Here is an 18415-nt window from a genome sequence, read left to right on the forward strand (position 1 = left end):
AGGTTCTCAATAAATGGTTTTTCTTAACTTAATTTTTAAGTGTCTTACAACCATATTATTTGTACCAGCTGCTGGGTTCAAAGGTCCACAGTGACTAGTAAACCTGCGGGCTTAGATCGCACATTTGTTCAGATTCTTTGTTTTTTTGGTCCATGACATCCATTTTTTTTAAGCCACACCTCGCGGCTTGCAGGATCTTAGCTCCCCAACCAGGGATCGAACCCAGGCCCTTGGCAGTGAAAGCACCAAGTCCTAACCGCTGGATTGTCAGGGAGCTCCTCATCTATAACATCTCTATGTTCAATGCCACCATGCTCTAATCTAACTCCTCCTTAAGAGCTGGCTCAGCATCTGGCCGTGGGCAGCTCTTGGCTCGTCAGACTAGATTCTGCATCCATCTCCACTGGGACTGAGTTGTGCCCTACCTCTTCCCGCTGCTTCTCATTCTAAGGGTTTACAGAGTCTGGGAGACCACAGAGTGCATCATCTGGCCAGATCATATGGGATCTTCTATGCCATGCTAAGGAGGTTAGACTTTATCTTGGAAGCCAGTGTATATCAAAGTTTTTTTTTTTTTTTTTTTACAAATTACTCCTAACACCTAATCTCTTCCTTGCCCTACCCCACAGTCTTCAGGGAAAACCGACATCCCAGGAAAATGCTCCATATTTATCCTGTGGCCTCACGGACCGTCCGGTATACTCTGACTTTCTTCTGGGTACCTGTATCCCAGAGTTCGAAGAGCACAACCAGAGCCATGAGTTTTAATTTTCAGGCACAAGAAGCTGAGCACATGAGCCAGGGCAGCCACAGTGGAGAGGGAGGAAGGGAGGAGAGGCGAAGGCACCAACCCTGGTAGAGAGCTGGCATCTCTGGGAGTACAGACCTCTATCTTTAGGTATAAGATCTAAAGGTACAAGATCTGTACTTTTACTATAACAGGGACTACAGGTAGGGTAGGCCTGGAGGTGGTAAACAGTAAGCTCAGTAGTGGATGTGTTAGTTTTCAGGTGCTTGTAAGATACCCATCCTGGCATAGCCAGTAAGCACATACATTAATTTGGAGCTCTGGAGAAAGGCTGGCATAAATATGACTAGAGAAATGAGACACAAGTGGAAGTATCTGTCAATCAATATCTTGTTTCAGAAATGGTTTAAGGCAGTTTGCAATAATACATACACTATGATACGAATGAATATATTAAAACTGGGGTAAAAGAAAGAAAAGCCAAGGTGGTACGATGACCAGGAAAGGGCTGCTGGTGACATGAGAATGAGCACTTCAATGACATGATGAGAATATAAGCCAGACTGAAACTGGCTGGAAAACAAGAGGGAAAGGGCCAAACGGAGAATCCTGGCTGTGAAAGAAAGCACAGCTAGCAGCCCTTCACAGGAAGCTCTTAACCTGGGGTCCACTCTTCCACACATGATGTAAAACTTTATAAACAGGTATGAGTGTCCATTTCTTTGCCGTGCACGTTCATGGCTTTTGTCACTTTTCCAGAGACAGCTGTTACACCTTTCCAGAAAACCAATGCCCATGTAGTCAGAGAATTGAAAACTACTAAAAAAAAAGAGAGTTCTCTTCACATATTTTTTCTGATTTTAAGAGTAATATAAAATTTAAACAAACTTGAAATTTCTTTAAATTTAAATTCTTCTCAGCTTTATTGCGGCGTGACCGACCTATAAAATGGTTAGCTGTGTCCACTGCGGTGACTGGACGTACATGCACAGCGTGAAAGATTTCCCACGTCCAGGTCATTGACACGGTCCATCATCTCGGATTTACCTTCTTCTGGGTGAGAACACTAATTTCTACGTCCCGTTACACGATGCAGTCACCATATGTCACGTTAGATCCTCAGCCCTTGGTCATCGGACCGACGACAGCATGTACCCTTTCATCAATCTCTCCAGGCTCCCCACCCTCAGCAACCACCTTCCTGCTCTCCTTTACAATGAGTTGGGCTTTTGAAAAGATTCCACATATAAGTGATACCATGCAGTATCTGTCTTCCTCTGTGAGGCTTATTTCACTCAGCACCGTGCCCTCAAGGTCCATCCACGCTGCTGCAAACGGCAGGCGTTCCCTCCTTCTCGCAGCTGAGTTATATTATGGTCCACCGAATACTCACACATCTCCATCCACTCAACCACCGATGCACACTCAGGTTGTTTCCATGTCTCAGCCACTGTGAATAATATTACAATAAACACAGGAGTGCAGACACCTCTTCGAGATCCTGTTTCCATTTCCTTTGGATATATACACAGAAATGGGACTGCTGGATCAAATGGTAGTTCTATTTTTAAATTTTTTTAGGACCCTCCATACTGTTTTCCACAGTGGCTGCACCAATTTACATTCCCACCAGCAGTGCACAAGGGCTCCCTTTTCTCCACACCCTCACCAACCTTTTTATTTCTTGTCTTTTTGATGATAGCCATTCTAACAAGTTTGAGGCGGTGGCTCATTGTGTTTTGTTTTGTTTTGGTTTTTTTTTTGCAGTACGCAGGCCTCTCACTGTTGTGGCCTCTCCCGTTGCGGAGCACAGGCTCTGGACGCGCAGGCTCAGTGGCCATGGCTCATGGGCCCAGCCGCTCCACGGTGTGTGGGATCCTCCCGGACCGGGGCACGAACCTGTGTCCCCTGCATCGGCAGGCGGACTCTCAACCACTGCGCCACCAGGGAAGCCCTCATTGTGGTTTTGATGCGCATTTTCCTGATAACTAGTGATGTTGAGCGCTCTTTCATGTACCTGTTGGCTATCTGTATGTCTTCTTTAGAAAAAGTGTCTATTCAAGTCCTCTGCCATTTTTAAAAATCAGATTATCTGCTATTGAGTTGTATGAGTTTTTCATATATTTTGCATATTAACTGCTTATCAGATAAATGGTTTGCAAATATCTTCCCTCATTCAGTAGGTTGCCTTTTCATTTGGCTGATGGTTTCCTTTGCTGTGCTTTTTTAGTTTGACGTAGTCCCACTTGTTTACTTTTGCTTTTGTTGCCAAACACAAAAAATCATTGCCAAGACAAATGTCAAGGAGTTTAACTTTTATGTTTTCCTCCAGGAGTCTTATGGTTTCAGGTCTTAGGTTCAAGTCTTTAATTGATTTTGAGGTGACCTAAGTATATGGTGTAAGATAAGGGTCCAGTTTTCCGAACATCATTTATTGAAGAGACTGTCCTTCCCCCGCTGTATATTCTTGGCTCCTCTGTCATAAAATAATTGACCATGTAAGTGTGGGTTTATAGCTGGGCTCTCTGTTCTGCTCCACTGATCTCTGTGTCTGTTTTTATGCCAATACCACACTGTTTTTTGATTACTGTAGCTTTGTAATATAGTTTAAAATCAGGAAGTGTGATGCCTCCAGCTTTGTTTTTCTTTCTCAAGATTGTTTTGGCTATTCAGGGTCTCTTGTGATTCCACACAAATGTTAGAATTCTTTGTTCTTCTATGAAAAATGCCACTGGAATTTTGATGGGGTTGCACTGAATCTGTACACTGCTTTGGGTAGTTTGGACATTTGAAAAATATTCATTATTCCAATCCATGAGTATGAAACATCTTTCTATTTGTGTCTTCTTCAATCTTTCATCAATGTCTTATAGTTTTCTGTGTATACTTCTTCAATCTTTCATCAATGTCTTACAGTTTTCTCTGTATAGATCTTTCACCATCTTGGTTAAACTTATGCTTAGGCATTTTATTGTTTTTGATGCAATCGTACAGGAGATTGTTTTTTAAATTTCTCTTTGTGATAGTTCATTATTTCTTCTTTTCTTTTCTAATTGCTCTGGCTGGGACTTCCAGTACTGTGTTGAAGAGGAGTGGTGAGAGTGGGTACCCTTACCTTGTTCTTCATCTTAGAGAAAAAGCTTTCAGCCTTTCACTGTTGAATATGATGTTAGCTGGCGGGGGGGGGTTGTCATATATGGCCTTTACTGTGTTGGGATGTGTTCCTTCTACACACTTTTTTGAAAGTTTTTGTCATGAATGAGTACTGAATTTTGTCAAATGCTTTTTCTGCATCTATTAAGATATTCATGTGATTTTTAATTTTTCATTCTATTAATTGGTGTATGACATTTGTCGATTTATGGTATGTTGAACCATCCTTGCACCCCAGGGATAGATCCCACTTGATCATGGTTTGTGATCCTTTTACTGCGTTGTTGAATTCAGTTTGCTAGTACTGTGTTGAGAATCTCTGCGTCTATATTCATCAGGCATACTGGCCTGTAGTTTTCTTTTCCTGTAGTGCCCTTGTATGGCTTTGTTATCAGGAAATGCTGGCCTAGTAAAATGAGTTTGGAAATGTTCCCTCCTCTTCAATTTTTTGGAAAGAGTTTGAGAAGGAATGGTATTAATTCTTCTTTAAATGTCTGTAGAACTTACCAGTGAAACCACCTGGTCCTGGGCTTTTGTCTTATGGGAGGTTTTTGATTACTGACTCACTCTCCTTGTTAGTTATTGGTCTGTTCAGATTTTCAATTTCTTTATGATTCAGTTTTGTTAGGCTGTACGTTTCTAGGAATTTACGCATTTCTTTTAGGTTATCCAATTTGTTGGCATACACCTGTTCACAGTCGTCTCTTATGAACCTTTGTCTTTCTGTGTTATCAGTTGTAAAGTTTCCCCTTTCATTTCTGATTCTGTACTTGAGTCTTCTCTCTCTTCTTTTTAGTCTAGCTAAAGTCTGTCAATTTTGTTTATCTTTTCAAAAAACCAGCTCTTAGTCTCACTAAGTTTTTCTAATATTTTTCTGCTCTTTATTTTATTTATTGCTGCTCTCTTCTTCCTACTGCTACCTTTGGGCTTAGTTTGTTCTCTAATTCCTGAGGTATAAAGTTAGGTTGTTTGAGATCTTTCTTTTTTCTTAATGTAGGTGTTTTTATCTATAAACTTCCTTCTTAAAACTCCTTTTGCTGCATCCCATAAGTTTTGGTATTTGTATTTTCCATTTTCGTGTGTTTTAGAATATCTTTATTATTTTTCAAAATTAATTTATTATTTATTTATTTATTTTTGGCTGTGTTGGGTCTTCATTGCTGTGCGTGGCCTTTCTCTAGTTGCAGTGAGTGGGGGCCACTCTTCATTGCAGTGTGTGGGCTTCTCATTGCGGTGGCTTCTCCTGTTGTGGAGCACGGGCTCTAGGCACACAGGCTTCAGTAGTTGTGGCACGCGGGCTCTAGAGCACAGGTTCAGTAGTTGTGGCTCACAGGCTTAGGTGCTCTGCAGCTTGTGGGATCTTCCCAGACCAGGGCTCGAACCCGTGTCCCCTGCATTGGCAGGCAGATTCTTAACCGCTGCGCCCCCAGGCAAGTCCCTCAGAATATTCTTAGATCTCTCTTTTGAGTTCTTTGATCCACGGGTTGTTTAGAAGTGTGTTGTTTAATTTCCATATATTTGTGATTTTTCCAGTTTTCCTACTGTAATTGATTTCCAGTTTCATCTCGGCGTGATCAGAAAAGATACTTGGTATTATTTTAATCTTAAATTCATTAAAACCTGCTTCATGACTTATCCTGGAGAATGCTCCATGCATGCTTGGGAAGGATGTATGTTCTGCTGCTGTTGGATGGAATGTTCTGTATGCTGTTGGGTCCATTTGGTTGAAAGTATAGTTTAAGTCCAACGTTTCCCTATTGATTTTCTGTTTGGATGAGCATATTCATTGTTGAGGGTGGGGTATAAATCTCCTGCTATTATTGTGCTGTTGTCTATTTCTCCTCTCAGATATTGATATTTGCTTAATATATTTACCTGCTCTGATGGCAGGTGCACATATATTTATAATTGTTGTATCTTCCTGATGAATTAACCCCCTTATCATATAATGACCTTTGTTCCTTGTTACAGCTTTTGAATTAAAGTCTACTTTGATAAAAGTATAGATACCCTCCCTCTCTTTTGGTCTCTACTTACACGGAGTATCTTTTTCCATCCCTTTACTTTGAGCCTATGTGTGTACTAAAACCTATAGTCTCTTTTGGGCAGCATATAGTTGGGTCTTCTTTTTCAATCCACTCAGCTACTTTGACTTTTAACTGGAGAATTTAATCCATTTAAATAAGTTTTGATAAGTAAGCCCATTTTATTAACTGTTTTCTGGCTCTTCTGTAGTCCCCTGTTCCCCCGACCCTTCTCTCTGGATGTCTTCCTTCGTGAATGGTGATCTTCCGTGGTGGAATGCTTTGACTCCTTTCTCTTTCTCTTTTGTGCGTCTATCATAGATTTTTGCTTTGTGGCTACCATAAGACATTTTATAGATATGATAGTCTATTTCACACTGACAACTTAACTTTGACTGCATACAAAAATTCTACCCCTTTATTCCCTTCCTTTAATGTTTCTGATGTCACGATTTAACTCCTTTTATACTGTGTATTCGTAATGATAATCATAAAGTATTTAGCTAGTTATTTTTAACACTTTCATCCTTTAACCTTTATACTAGAGTTAGGTGGTTAACACACCACCATATTACAGTATCAGAGTATTCCGAATCGATTATATACTTACCTGTACCAGTGTGTTATATATTTTCACATTATTAATTAGCATCCTTTCATTTCAGCTTGAAGAACTCCTCTTGGCATTTCTTGTAAGGCAGGTCTAGTGGTGAAGAACCCCTTCAGCTTTGTTGTCTGGGAAAGTCTTCAGCTTGTCTTCAGTTCTGAAGGACAATTTTCCTAGCTAAAGCACTCTTGGTTGGCAGTTTTTTCTTTCAGCACCTAGAATACATCATCCCACTGTCTCCTGGCCTGCAAAGTTTCTGCTGAGAAATCTGTTGCTAGCCTTATGGGAGTTCCCTTGTATGAGAGAACAGTTTTTTCCTCTTGCTGCTTTGGAAAATTCCCTCTGTCTTTGAGTTTAGATAGTTTTTACTACATTTTGTCTTGGAGAAGATCACCCTGGATTGAAATTTTGGGGTGATATATTAGCTTTATAAGTAGGAGGTACAAATCTCTCCTCAGATTTGGAAAGTTTTCAGACACTATTTCTTTAAAAAGCTTTTTGCCCCTTCTCCCTCTCTTCTCCTGGGACTCTAATAATTTGTAGACTGCTTCTCCTAAAGATATCCCATAGTTCACATTTTCTTCCTTCTTTTTCATTCTTTATTCTCTATCCTCCTCTGATTGGATAATTTTGAAGGTTCTGCCTTCTATTTCACAGGCTTTTTCTTCTGCCCGATCCATTCTGCTACTGATGCTCTCTACTGCATTTTCCATTTCATTCTCTGTATCCTTCAGCTCCAGAATTTGTCTGGTTCTTTTTTATGATTTCTCTCTTTGTTGAACTTCTCGTGTTGTCTGTGAGTTGTTTTTCTGATTTCATGGAATTGTCTTTCTGTGTTTTCTTGTAGCTCACGGAGCTCCTTAAAATGGCTGTTTTGAAATTCTTTATCAGATAAATCACAGATCTCCACGCCTTTGGGGTTGGTTAACTGGAACATTATTGTGTTTCTTTTGTGATATCATGCTTCCTTGGTTTTTCATGTTCCTTTATGTCTTGCACTGCTGCCTGCACATCTGCAGTAGCAGTCACCTCCTCCAGGCTTTACTGACTGACCTCTTCCAAGTGTCCAATCTTGGATTTTTTTTTTGCTCCAGCGGTGTGCTAGAACTTCTCCACTGGGCTTTGGACTTCGACAAAGGCTCTCTCGTCTGTGGGTAACTGTCTCAGTCAGTGTTCTCCAGGAGGTCCTGGACCACGTCAAGATCCACAGCTGGGACCGAGGTCTGTGTTTCTATTATCTGACATACAGGTGGGTGAGATTCCCCCTGGGTCCCTTGGTGTACAGTGCCGATGACAGAACCAAAGCCAAATGGGGCTGTAGCCGGGACTATGGTCGGCAAGTCAGTGGCTGGGATGTGGGCTTGTCTTCTCAAAACAGCTCTCCTTGTCCTTAGATGGCACTGAGTTTGACCATCTCCTCACTTGGACAGATGCCAAATTGTTGTTGTGGGAGGGATAAGAGCGAGGGACATCTTATTCAGACATCTTGCCGACACGCCCCCCCGCTCCCCCCTCCCCCAGCAATGCTTTCTAAAGACATACAGTAATGCCAGCACCTCAATCTCTGCTTCAAAAGGCAAGGAGGTAGCGCAGGCAGGTGGAAGGTGAACTCTGCGTTTTTAGGGTTTCAAGCAATTCTTAGGATTCAACTGAGACTCTGTAAGTTTGGACTTGAAAATACTCCTGAAAACATCAATACTCCCTGTGGTCTGAGAAGGAATATAAATAAAGGACTAATAGAGCCACTAGTGCACTAGCTGTGAGAAAGAGAGGTAAAATTGGGAAAAAATAAGCAGTGTTTCCAGGCTACATTATCCCAAATTTGGTTTCCAATACAGAGGCAATCAATCAACCAAATGACGCTAAGCCTGCTTCTATGGCCCGCTGCTGTGCGACCCTAGGCAAGTTAGTTATCTCTCGGAGCCTCAGGTTCTGCTTCTCTGTAAGACAGGGAGTTGGTCTAGATGATTCCAGAGCTGGAGTGAATTGAAAAGGAACGAGGAGTAAAAGGGAACAGGATGTATCCGGGACTCACAGAAGCCATGTTTCTGGTATGGTTTCTTTCCCTGTCCTTCCAACATCCATTCTGCAGGAGATCTTCAGAAAGTTCCAAGCAACATAATCCACTGGACAACTGCTGTTTGGGACTTCTACCCTGAGCAACTTTCTCTTAAAACAGTTTCCGTTGTCCTAAGGTGGCGTACTCACCCCCAGATGGCTCTCACTGCAGAAATTCGAACTGATGGGGGTTGTGTCTCATGAAGACCACTAACTGTTGCCTGAAGAAACTGCTGGATCAATTCAGGGGACATAGCAACAGTGAACCGGCTGGCAGCCCAAAGGGCCCGGCCCAAGAGGAAAGGAGACACTGGGAGGAAGAGAGAGCAGTTAGAGGCTGGACAATACAAGTTTCTGCTACTGCCCACCCTCCTCCCCACCACTATTCCTCAGTTTGTTGCAGTAACTGGATACCACCTAACATACATAACGTAATGGAGAGAAAAAGCATGATCTTGAAAGATAAAAGCAAATGTATGACCTATGGCACAGAATCATTTCCCTAGTTTCACTTTTCACTATTTGCAAAGTACATTTTGAATATTCCTAGACTAGAAAGCCCCCCCACCCTTGTTCCCACCACAGCTCTCACCACCCCTTACCGCACTGCTAGTCAGTCCTCAAGATGTCTTCTCCACTGCCAATTTTTTCCTACTCTTGGACCACTATTGGAACACTGTAAATTATAGCTCTGTCATGCTTTTATTTAAAATGTCAGCAAATTCCATAGTCTACCAAATAAAGCCCATCTAAATTCGCACGGCATTCAAGGTCCCCTCAGATCAGTGACTCTAGCATTACCTCTCATTTCCCTTTGTGCCTTCCAAACTCAGGCACACACCCCTCCCTAGGAAGTCAACACCTTACTTTGCCATTTCTGTGCTTTGTTTATAAGCCAACACACTCACCTCTCCTTGCATTATCTAACCGATCTCTTGGGCTGAAGTAATCCTATCTCTGCCGCTTTAAGCCCATGTCTTTAGCTTTCTAACATGATACAAATATATGTTTTGATATTCTAGGCACTGGTGTAAGGATTACTACCCCTTGCCTATTATAAGATGCTTGAGGACAGAGACTATACTTATTCAGCTGTCATAGGGCTTAACTTAGTTACCTGTACAATAAACATTTAGTTGATGGGACCTATTCAACAGAATCAGCAGTTTGCACCAGCAAACGGTGCCAAATAATTACATACTAATTCATATAATGGATAGTACCACCCAAGAACACCTGGAAGTCCCAAAAGTTAAAACTGTCTTCATAGCAATACCAAGACATTATTTGTCTTTTTTCATTCTCATTCCTTCTCGAGTATACGGTGGAATTTTCCAGAGGTTACTGATGTGTGACACCATGGCTCTGACAGCTAATGGAACGTATGCTTGCATTTCTTATATTTTGAAAGCTTCTCAGTTTTAATTTCTAATATGTTAAATACTGCTACATGTGACTCACAAAAAAATCTCCTTGGGATCACTGATAATTTTTTAAAGTGTAAAGGGGTCCTGAGACCAAAAAGTTTGAGAATGGCTTGTACAGAAAAGCTCTGCTAGGGCAAGTTCTACAAAACATATGCTGGTGAGTCTGAGAAATTCCAACACTGTCAGCCAACACGTGATTACACTATGTCCATTAGGTGCCAGGCACTGTGGGGCAAAAGGATAGATCAGACATGGCTTGTACTCAAATATCTTACATTCTAGTAGGAGAAAGAAAACATATTTGTCAACCACAACATAACGCAGCACGTGGTCAATGCAGAACCAGTAGGAACGTGCTCAGTGGGTCCGGAGCTCTGGATGCTCAACCATCTTAATTCTGTGACTCAGGCCTGAGATGCCCCGTAACAGCTGGCCTAAGGAGACGTGGAGAACATTTTCCAATGGCTTAAGCTACCCAGAGGGCATCCTACGGAGAGGAAGCAGTCGGTGGACTGACACGGCCTCGACGACGCAGGGGTCCCACGACTTAAGTACTCAAGGAGGAAGCAGAGACAGCCCCGGGGGCTCTGAGGGTGAGAACAAGGCACGGAGATCGTCACACAGAGACAACGCCGCCTCTCAGCCGCTGCCCCGCGCTGCTGAGAAGTCGGGCTCACGCAGTCGAGGCTACTTTTTAAGGCTAGTAGCGAACGTGGACATGGGAACGGACACTTTAATCATGTAGACAGAAGAGCTTGAGAAAAGTGACAAGAAGCACACAGAAAGGATGGACCACACACAGGCCGCCTGAGGGCGTGGGGACTTTGCAATGACAGAGCTTGCAGCAGAGTTCTCAAGGCAGAGCAGCCAAATCTGCACCCTATTCAGACGCCAGAAAACCCCCGGGACTTGAGCGCTGGCTGGGAGAACAGTGTGGGAGAACAGCATGAAGAGCTACGAACGAGGCAATCCTAGTCTCTCAGTGGGTGAAGCTTGAGTCAAGGTCTCTGGGCAGTTCGGAGGTTCAGACGAGCTCAAGCTTTAGGGTGGAAGAAGAATGGTCACCCCGAGGTTTACCTGCCCAAGTGAACAACAGGACTGAGCTGATGGTGGGCCTGAGCACGGTGCTGAAACCTACCTGAGAGGTTGAGGTCCGCGAGGACGACGTTGGTCAGGAAGCCATGCATGTCGAAGGGGATCCTGCCACTCTTCACGCTGTCGGTGACGATGGACTTCACCGAGCCGAGGGCCAACATGCACGCCTCATGGATCTTCCACCTGCCAAAGGGACACCACAGCCTGGTCACACACACCCACGGTCAGAGCGACAGACGCTTGAGGGAAGCCAATTCAGGAAAGGGCGTTTCAGCACAGCCTGACCCCAAAGTGCATTGAGCTGCTCTTCCGATCTAAACCTATAACTGAAAACGGTGTAATTTAATAATAACAGGTTTTTCTAATTAAAAACAAAGCAAAAGTCCTTCCTTTCAAACCTTTTTAAAATGGGGTAAAAGCATCTTAGCCAACTGTTTTAAGGATGGGAAGAACTGCTTTAAAACAGATAACGCAAAGCAAGGACGCGCCTGCCTCCGACCTGATGCCCAGAGCACGTCCCTCAGTGGGACACCCGCCGCCCACTCTCACCAATGTCCGGTGCCGCCATTCTTGGTGTGCTCAGCTTCCTGTAAATGCCGAGTTGCTGCGGCGGCCAGGGCTGCTGCGCTCTCATTCTGGAAATCAGTGGCCACAGCCTGGTGGGAGGAGAGGCGCTAACAAATGTTTCTGTGCAAATTAAACTGCAAGCTTCCTTGCACACTGAATGGTTCCAACTCCTTTCCATACACACGGCTGAGCCCAATTAGGTACACTCAAAATACAGCCCCTAATTGTGTTAAGGTCTCTACGTTAAAGCAGTACCCGTATTTCCGCAGTGCCCAAGCACTGTGAAGCTCACAAAACGGACAGCTCCCTCTGGCTACATTCAGCAGAGCCTAAGTGGTCAATGAGAGATTCAGCTTTGGATGGCAGGGGACCAGATATTTATTCTCTGGGAGCCTGACTGTGGAAATACAAGGCTAATCTACGAGCTGAAACTTGGCGTGGTCTTTCCTAGGTGCCTTAGAAACACCGCGGGATAACAAGGAGTGCTCACCAACAATGAAACAACGAGAACAGGCCTCGCGCCTGACAGGCGGCAGGTGGCAGCTTCTTCACAGACCCTCAGCCTAGAGACAGCCCTGGGCTCCAGTCAGAGCCAGAGAAACATGAGCAGCCACCTGGGTGTCCAACCTCTCGGCAAGTTTTTTTAATTTGCCAGCCTCTAGTTTGTGCTACAGCTTCTTGCTGAAGAGTGAATGAAACCGAGAAGTTCCTGATTCAAGCATCCTTATGCATTAGAACACTATGCTCTGCACAATTCTTACACCTAATATCTACACGTAGATCAGAGCCGGGAGCAGTGACTTTGGAACTCCGGACCAGACGTCACTCGAGATGCTCTTCTTATCCCCCAGAAGTCTACGACACAGTCACCCCACAACACTGCTCAGCTTGGGCTAGGGATCCGGAAGAAGAGGAGCAGCTCAGGATCATGGGGCTCGTGTCACGGCGGCCCTCTTACCAGCAGCAAGTCCTGGGCCGCGATCCTGACAGTGTAGGAGAAGGTATCATCATCCTCGTCTTCCACAAACCGCTGGGGGTTGGCCGTCCACACTTTGATCTGAAAGGACGAGGACGCCAGGCCTCCCTGAGGCTCCCGCCTGCTCCGTGTGCCCCCCTTTCCATCCACACTGGAATGGCTCTGCCTCTTGTTCTCAGCTTGAACAGAACGCTACTCTCTTTGATGCAGAGAAGCGAGCCCTTTAACAAGCTGAGCAGCAAAGGCCGCTGCAGAAGGCCCCTCCTGCTGTAGGTGGCTGTTGCCCCCAGATACATCAATTTGCTGAGTCTAGTAGGTCTCATGGGCATTTAATGGAAAATCGCGTCCACCCTTGTGTTGTTCACACGAGACAGGCATTATCATATTTTTTAATGCCCTTTTCTGGTCTAATGGTTCACCAACCAGGCTAATGATCTGAACTCTATTATATCTCACTATTTATAGAGAAAGGTAGGCTTTTCTGGCTATCTGGGCCTTTGGTCGGCAGTCCTATAGGTGTAAAAGTATTAGTACTCTGAAAGCCCAATTACCTAGTACAGGAGTTGATAAAACCCCAACACCCAGGGATTCGGCAACATAATGACATCAGAGCTTTCTAGACCCTCCCATGAAGTTACTCTTCAGGTGTCTATTCTTCAAAATCACTTGGTCGCCTGACTTAGACCCCACATGCAGGCTGCACTCTCTGAATGCAAGCCGGTCACTGTCTCCCATACGTGGTTACCTGCTCCTCGGTGATCTGCATGTATAGGATGAGATAGTAAATCAACTCAGGCAAGGCCTTCTTGACGGTGCTTTTGAATTTGCTATTTTCTAGGAGAGCGTGGACAAATTCAAAAATGCTAAAGACGAGATTTTCAAAGCCCAGGACTTCACCTACAGGAAACACACGAGAAAAGCTTTTAATGACAAGAAAGCAAAAGGAAAGCACAGACGCTGGAAAGGAACTACATCATCTCTGTAAGTTAATGAATAGTTAAAGCACTTGCTAATTATTATTCTCCAGGGAATGCAAGAAGGGGCTGAGGAGTCAAAGAAAGGAACTTGAGGCTATTAAGTACTCTTTGGCTTTTCAAGTAAAAGAATCAGGGAATTCCCTGGTGGTCCAGTGGTTAGGACCCAGCGCTTTCACTGCTGAGGGTGTGGGTTCAATACCTGGTCGGGGAACTAAGATCCCAAAAGCCGTGCAGCGAGGCACCACCCCCCCCAACCAAAAAAAAAAGAATCAGAAACACTGAACATATCTTCCACTCAGAAATTCTACAATTTCACGAGACTTACGCAAATGCCTATGAGGAACAGATCAATGATTTTCAACTTCTCATTTCCCCACATCTAATACACTTAGAGGAAACTCGGTGAGAACACTCTTAAGAGCATGAAGCCTCTAAGTTCCTGCCTCTGTTCTGTCCTTTCCTGGCTCCCTTTCCCACTAAGTGGTGCACCTGTTGAGATGAGACACGCCACGTACCATCAGAATCCACAGGATCTTCCACTTCCTCTGTGTAGTTTACTTCTGTCCTCACATAAGTACAATGAAGAGTAAAGAAACAGAATCTGCAGTCTGCTTTGGACACACTCTACAAGGGAGTGCTGTACACTCCAGCACTAGGAGCAGACTCTTTAAGCGAGTGGAACCACATGGACGTTAGGACCCAAGGCTAGATTCCCAACCATGGGCTGGCAGGCCCGTCAGCCTTCTGAAAAGGATATAAAGCTGCGCTCTCAGTTAGGGTGTTCCAAACAATAGGCAGAATCTGCTGCATGGAGGACACCATGTGCTTTGGGAAGTTTTTCACCAGGGCTGTCACTGCCTGGGAAGTTAAAGAGAAAAACCCCAAGAGTTACAAGTGTTATGGGGGAAAAAAATCACTGCTTTCAGAGCACCCTTCAAACCCCCAGCACCTCCATCGCAGTAAATGTTTACCTTCAGGACTTCCATCTTAAACCCACTGTCAGACGTGGGGCCGTCTGGTATCTGGAGGGCCTGGACGAAGGCCTCTGTGAACTGCTGCACCACAGGGAAGATCAGGACTTTGGCCGCGCCCTGGCGGCAGAAACCAAAGTCAGTACTGGACGCAGCCCGAATCAGTGGCTCAGTGCATGCACCAAACACCGAGACCCGCGCTGTCTCCAGACCCCTTCAGGCTCGGGCCTCAATCAGAAGGGCGTGGCCACAAGGTCACTGGAGGTGTCCCCAAGGTCTGCTGTGTCCTTATCCAACACTGGCAGCTCCTCACCAGGAGCTTCTTCAAAGCTATTACATAAGGCCAGCTTCTCAATCCCAGGGACTGGTATTTTTCAGCTAGGCTGGTTCCACATGGGAGAGAGATAAAAGAGCAGTGAAGTTCTGGGTGATGACTAGCGTGAAAAAGATGCAGGAGGAGGTGTTAGAAAAAATAAGGCTCAGACGAAAGGAGACTAAGCTACACGCAGATGAGGAACTTAACCAGAACATTCACTGCATCCACAACACGGCGAGTGTCCGTCCGGGCACTGCTGTGCTGAAGACCCCTAGGCAGGCCGTCTGTTACCAACCTAAAGGCGCACTCACCTTCTCCAGCTCCTCCATGTTACAGATCATATGGGCACAAGTGGTAAAAATCTCCACGGCTCGGGAACGGGTTCGAATACCATACACCTGGAAACAAGTTACAGTGTAGCCATGAGACTGGTGGGTGTGCGTTCGTGCGTGCGTGCATGCGCGCGCGCGTGTGTGTGTGGCTAAACTGTGACTACTAAATCCTGACATGGGACTGGGGGTACAGAGACAGGAAATGTCAATCACTCATGTCCAGGAGACAGACTTCTTCTGTAATCCAGAGAATGGAAGGCAGCACGATGTTAGAACTTATTAGAATCAGCCTTACATATAGGCCTCTGTGGGTTAATTTGACAAAAATATGAAGCTGGATACAGCCTGAAATCCCAACACGGTTAACGTATTTCTGTCAAAACACAGCCCTTGGCTGGGGCCGGAGAGGAGTAGGGAGGTTAACCAAACGCATACAGAGTAAAGTAAGGGCTTATCGGGCGCAGTGCAGGGATAGACTCGTTTCCAAGTACTCGGCTGAGGCGAGCAAGCTTGGGTGGGCTGCCCCGTGAGAGGCCAAGGCAGCACCAAGGCAGCAGGGGTGAGATGTGAGGGGAGACTGCAGCTACTGCACGCTCTCATCACAGGCTTGTCCTCGCAGTTACAAGCGAAGGCCTAAGTATCATCCCAGCTCAGTCTTTGTCAGTTCTTGTCTTCAGGTCTGGGGACCAGCAGCCAACACAGCGGGCGCCCCCTGAGCGGGGGCGGCTGGCCAGAGCCCGAGCAGCTCTGCCTGCTGGATGGCGCAGCTGAGACTCGTACCTCGGCCATGGTGAAGATCTTGTACATCTCTGGGAGAATGACAGGAGCAACCAGCGGCATCTGGGTGTCTGTGACTTCTCGAGTGAATTCTACAGAGAAGAAAGCCCCGCTTTACAAAGACCTTCCGCGTGAAAACTGTTGAACTGCTTCTAGGCGGCACATAGGGAAAGACGCTGGTTGGGAGACTTACCCTGGCGTACGGAAGTAGTGCCAATTATTGGTTAGAAGGGAAAGAGAACGCAGAGATAAAGGAGAATACACGAGATTAAGAAAGAAAACCTGTAACGGAACTGTGTAAGAATCCTTGTGAGGTTGCCTCAGGAAAATTCGGAATTAATCTAGTTTGTGCCCACTGTCACCATCCAGGTGCACGTGCAGGCGTCTCACCTTTGTTCCACTTTCAATACCCTGCCCAAGAAGCTGTTCTGACGCACACAGTCAAGTCTGTGCAGACTTACCTGGCTTGAGCTCCACCCTGCAGATGGGGACGATGTCTACTGACCTAGAGGTCAGGCCACTGCTCAGAGGAAGAGAAGGGGGTTTACACCCCGTGACGGCGGCGAAGAGCACCCCGGCCGCGGAATGAGGCTTGAGGAAGGCGAGGCAAATGTGGGCCCCAGCCTTCCCTTCACTTCCAAAGCCTCACCAGGCACCGAGACAGCAAGCAGGGCTCTGGGCTGTGTCGCTGAGCGTGGAGCGCAAGCCCTCGAGTCCCAGTGGCCTCTGCTGCTTAACCAACCACCTTCATTACTCTCATGGCCACTCCTGATAGCCTCAATTTACCAACGCTTTACAAGCTGGAGTCCAAAGTAAGCCTTCTGAAGTCACTCATCAGGTCAGAAAAAGCATGGGATGCCAGCGACATCAGTCTCCAAAGCTCTTTGAGAGCGAAGAGAAAGCTGAGGCTCATGGATCACTCATTTCAAGCCCTGGCGGCTATGTCTGCATTTCCTTCACACCATCAGCCTTAGCTGCCGTTGATAAACAGCTAAGTGTAATGGGAATAAGCCTTATTACATTCGAGAGACTGGGACAGCACCTTCAACAGCCCTGACGAGAGTCAGACCCGCTCTCCTGCCGGGCTCCTGCCCCCACACCAGTGCCCTGCTCCCCGCATGCACACCTGAGCTGCAGCTGCCGGAGCGCGGTCCAGCCTCACGTGAAGGTGTGTGGCTGACAGAAAGGTCATCTCACTGAACAGTGATTTCCTTAGTCAAGCACAACAAGGGCTCTTGAGCGAGCCAACTGTATATACAAATGTACAACTATTCTTTTCTCCAGGTTTTTAAAAAAGAAGCTGAACTTTGTGTTGCAAGACTGGAAGGGAATAGGCTTCCTTTTCTTAGTAGAAAATAGGTCTGTTAATTGATATTTTGGCATCATGAGCTTGTAAGTAAAGAATCCTAGGGCTTCCCTGGTGGCGCACTGGTTGAGAGTCCGCCTGCCGATGCAGGGGACGTGGGTTCGTGCCCCGGTCCGGGAAGATCCCACATGCCGCGGAGCGGCTGGGCCCGTGAGCCATGGCCGCTGAGCCTGCACGTCCGGAGCCTGTGCTCCGCAACGGGAGAGGCCACAACAGTGAGAGGCCTGCGTACCGCAAAAAAAAGAATCCTAGAAAGCGCATCCACGGAGAGGGGTAGGAGAAATCACCTGAATAATACGCCGTACAAGAGAAACAAGGGCAATAAGCGGGGCAGGGAACATCTGAGCAAGGAGCATTTGACCTTTTCAGTAAGGTCAGCTCTGTGCCCTGAGCACCCGGCACATGTAATCAATAAAAATACACTGGGTGGTGCAAAAAGGCAGCTGGGGCATGGGAAGAGGGGGTTTGAAACAAAAGGAGAGGGGCGATTTGCTTTTGGACATAGAGCTGGTATTATCTACTATCAATATTAGATGGACTAGTAAAATTGGGTCCAAATGCCAAGTTTAGTAAACTGATTGACACTCAGAAAAGGTTGTAACAGCGTTCCTAACTAGGTAAGAATACCTTTCAGGTAAGCTAGCAGATCACGGAGGAGGTGGTAAGACAGGGGTGAGACTTTCGCAAACTTATATAAACAGAAAGCAACGTGGTTTCTAACAGATCAGTACCCAGTGGCTAAGGTCCACATAAGGATTCCCTGAAAGCAAAGGAGAGCAGTGACCCCACATGGGGGACAGGAAGCAGGGCAGAATTTGCAAGAGACTGGGAGGCTCAGGCCATACCTGCGGGTATTTCAGGATCGGTCCTGTGAGGGACTGATAGGTTAGCTAAGCTTAGAAGAGCTGTTCACTAAGTCTCCTTGGACTCCAAGTTCAAGTATTTCTCTCAACTTCTCAGAACAGAAAGAAAGAAAATACACCAAAGACTACATATTTTTCTAAGCTGGCCAAACGAAGAT

At 45.7% G+C, this 18415-nt stretch overlaps 1 protein-coding gene across 3 annotated transcripts in view; it reads right to left on the reverse strand.

Moving 5' to 3' along the window:
* Window positions 1-18415, reverse strand: part of IPO9 (importin 9) — a 46183-nt gene that overhangs the window by 9092 nt on the left and 18676 nt on the right. For all 3 annotated transcript variants that reach the window (XM_029228235.1, XM_029228234.1, XM_029228236.1), the window contains exons 5-14: window positions 16032-16120; window positions 15231-15317; window positions 14604-14723; window positions 14390-14490; window positions 14148-14206; window positions 13401-13552; window positions 12638-12736; window positions 11662-11768; window positions 11156-11295; window positions 8741-8900 (exon numbers count right to left, since the gene is read on the reverse strand). In XM_029228235.1, the coding sequence (XP_029084068.1) occupies window positions 8741-8900; window positions 11156-11295; window positions 11662-11768; window positions 12638-12736; window positions 13401-13552; window positions 14148-14206; window positions 14390-14490; window positions 14604-14723; window positions 15231-15317; window positions 16032-16120 (1114 nt within the window). The remainder of the gene's footprint in view (window positions 1-8740; window positions 8901-11155; window positions 11296-11661; window positions 11769-12637; window positions 12737-13400; window positions 13553-14147; window positions 14207-14389; window positions 14491-14603; window positions 14724-15230; window positions 15318-16031; window positions 16121-18415) is intronic.

Source organism: Monodon monoceros, unplaced genomic scaffold (assembly GCF_005190385.1).
Source record: "Monodon monoceros isolate NGI ecotype Baffin Bay Population unplaced genomic scaffold, NGI_Narwhal_1 Super_Scaffold_18, whole genome shotgun sequence".
Taxonomy (NCBI): Eukaryota; Metazoa; Chordata; class Mammalia; order Artiodactyla; family Monodontidae; genus Monodon; species Monodon monoceros.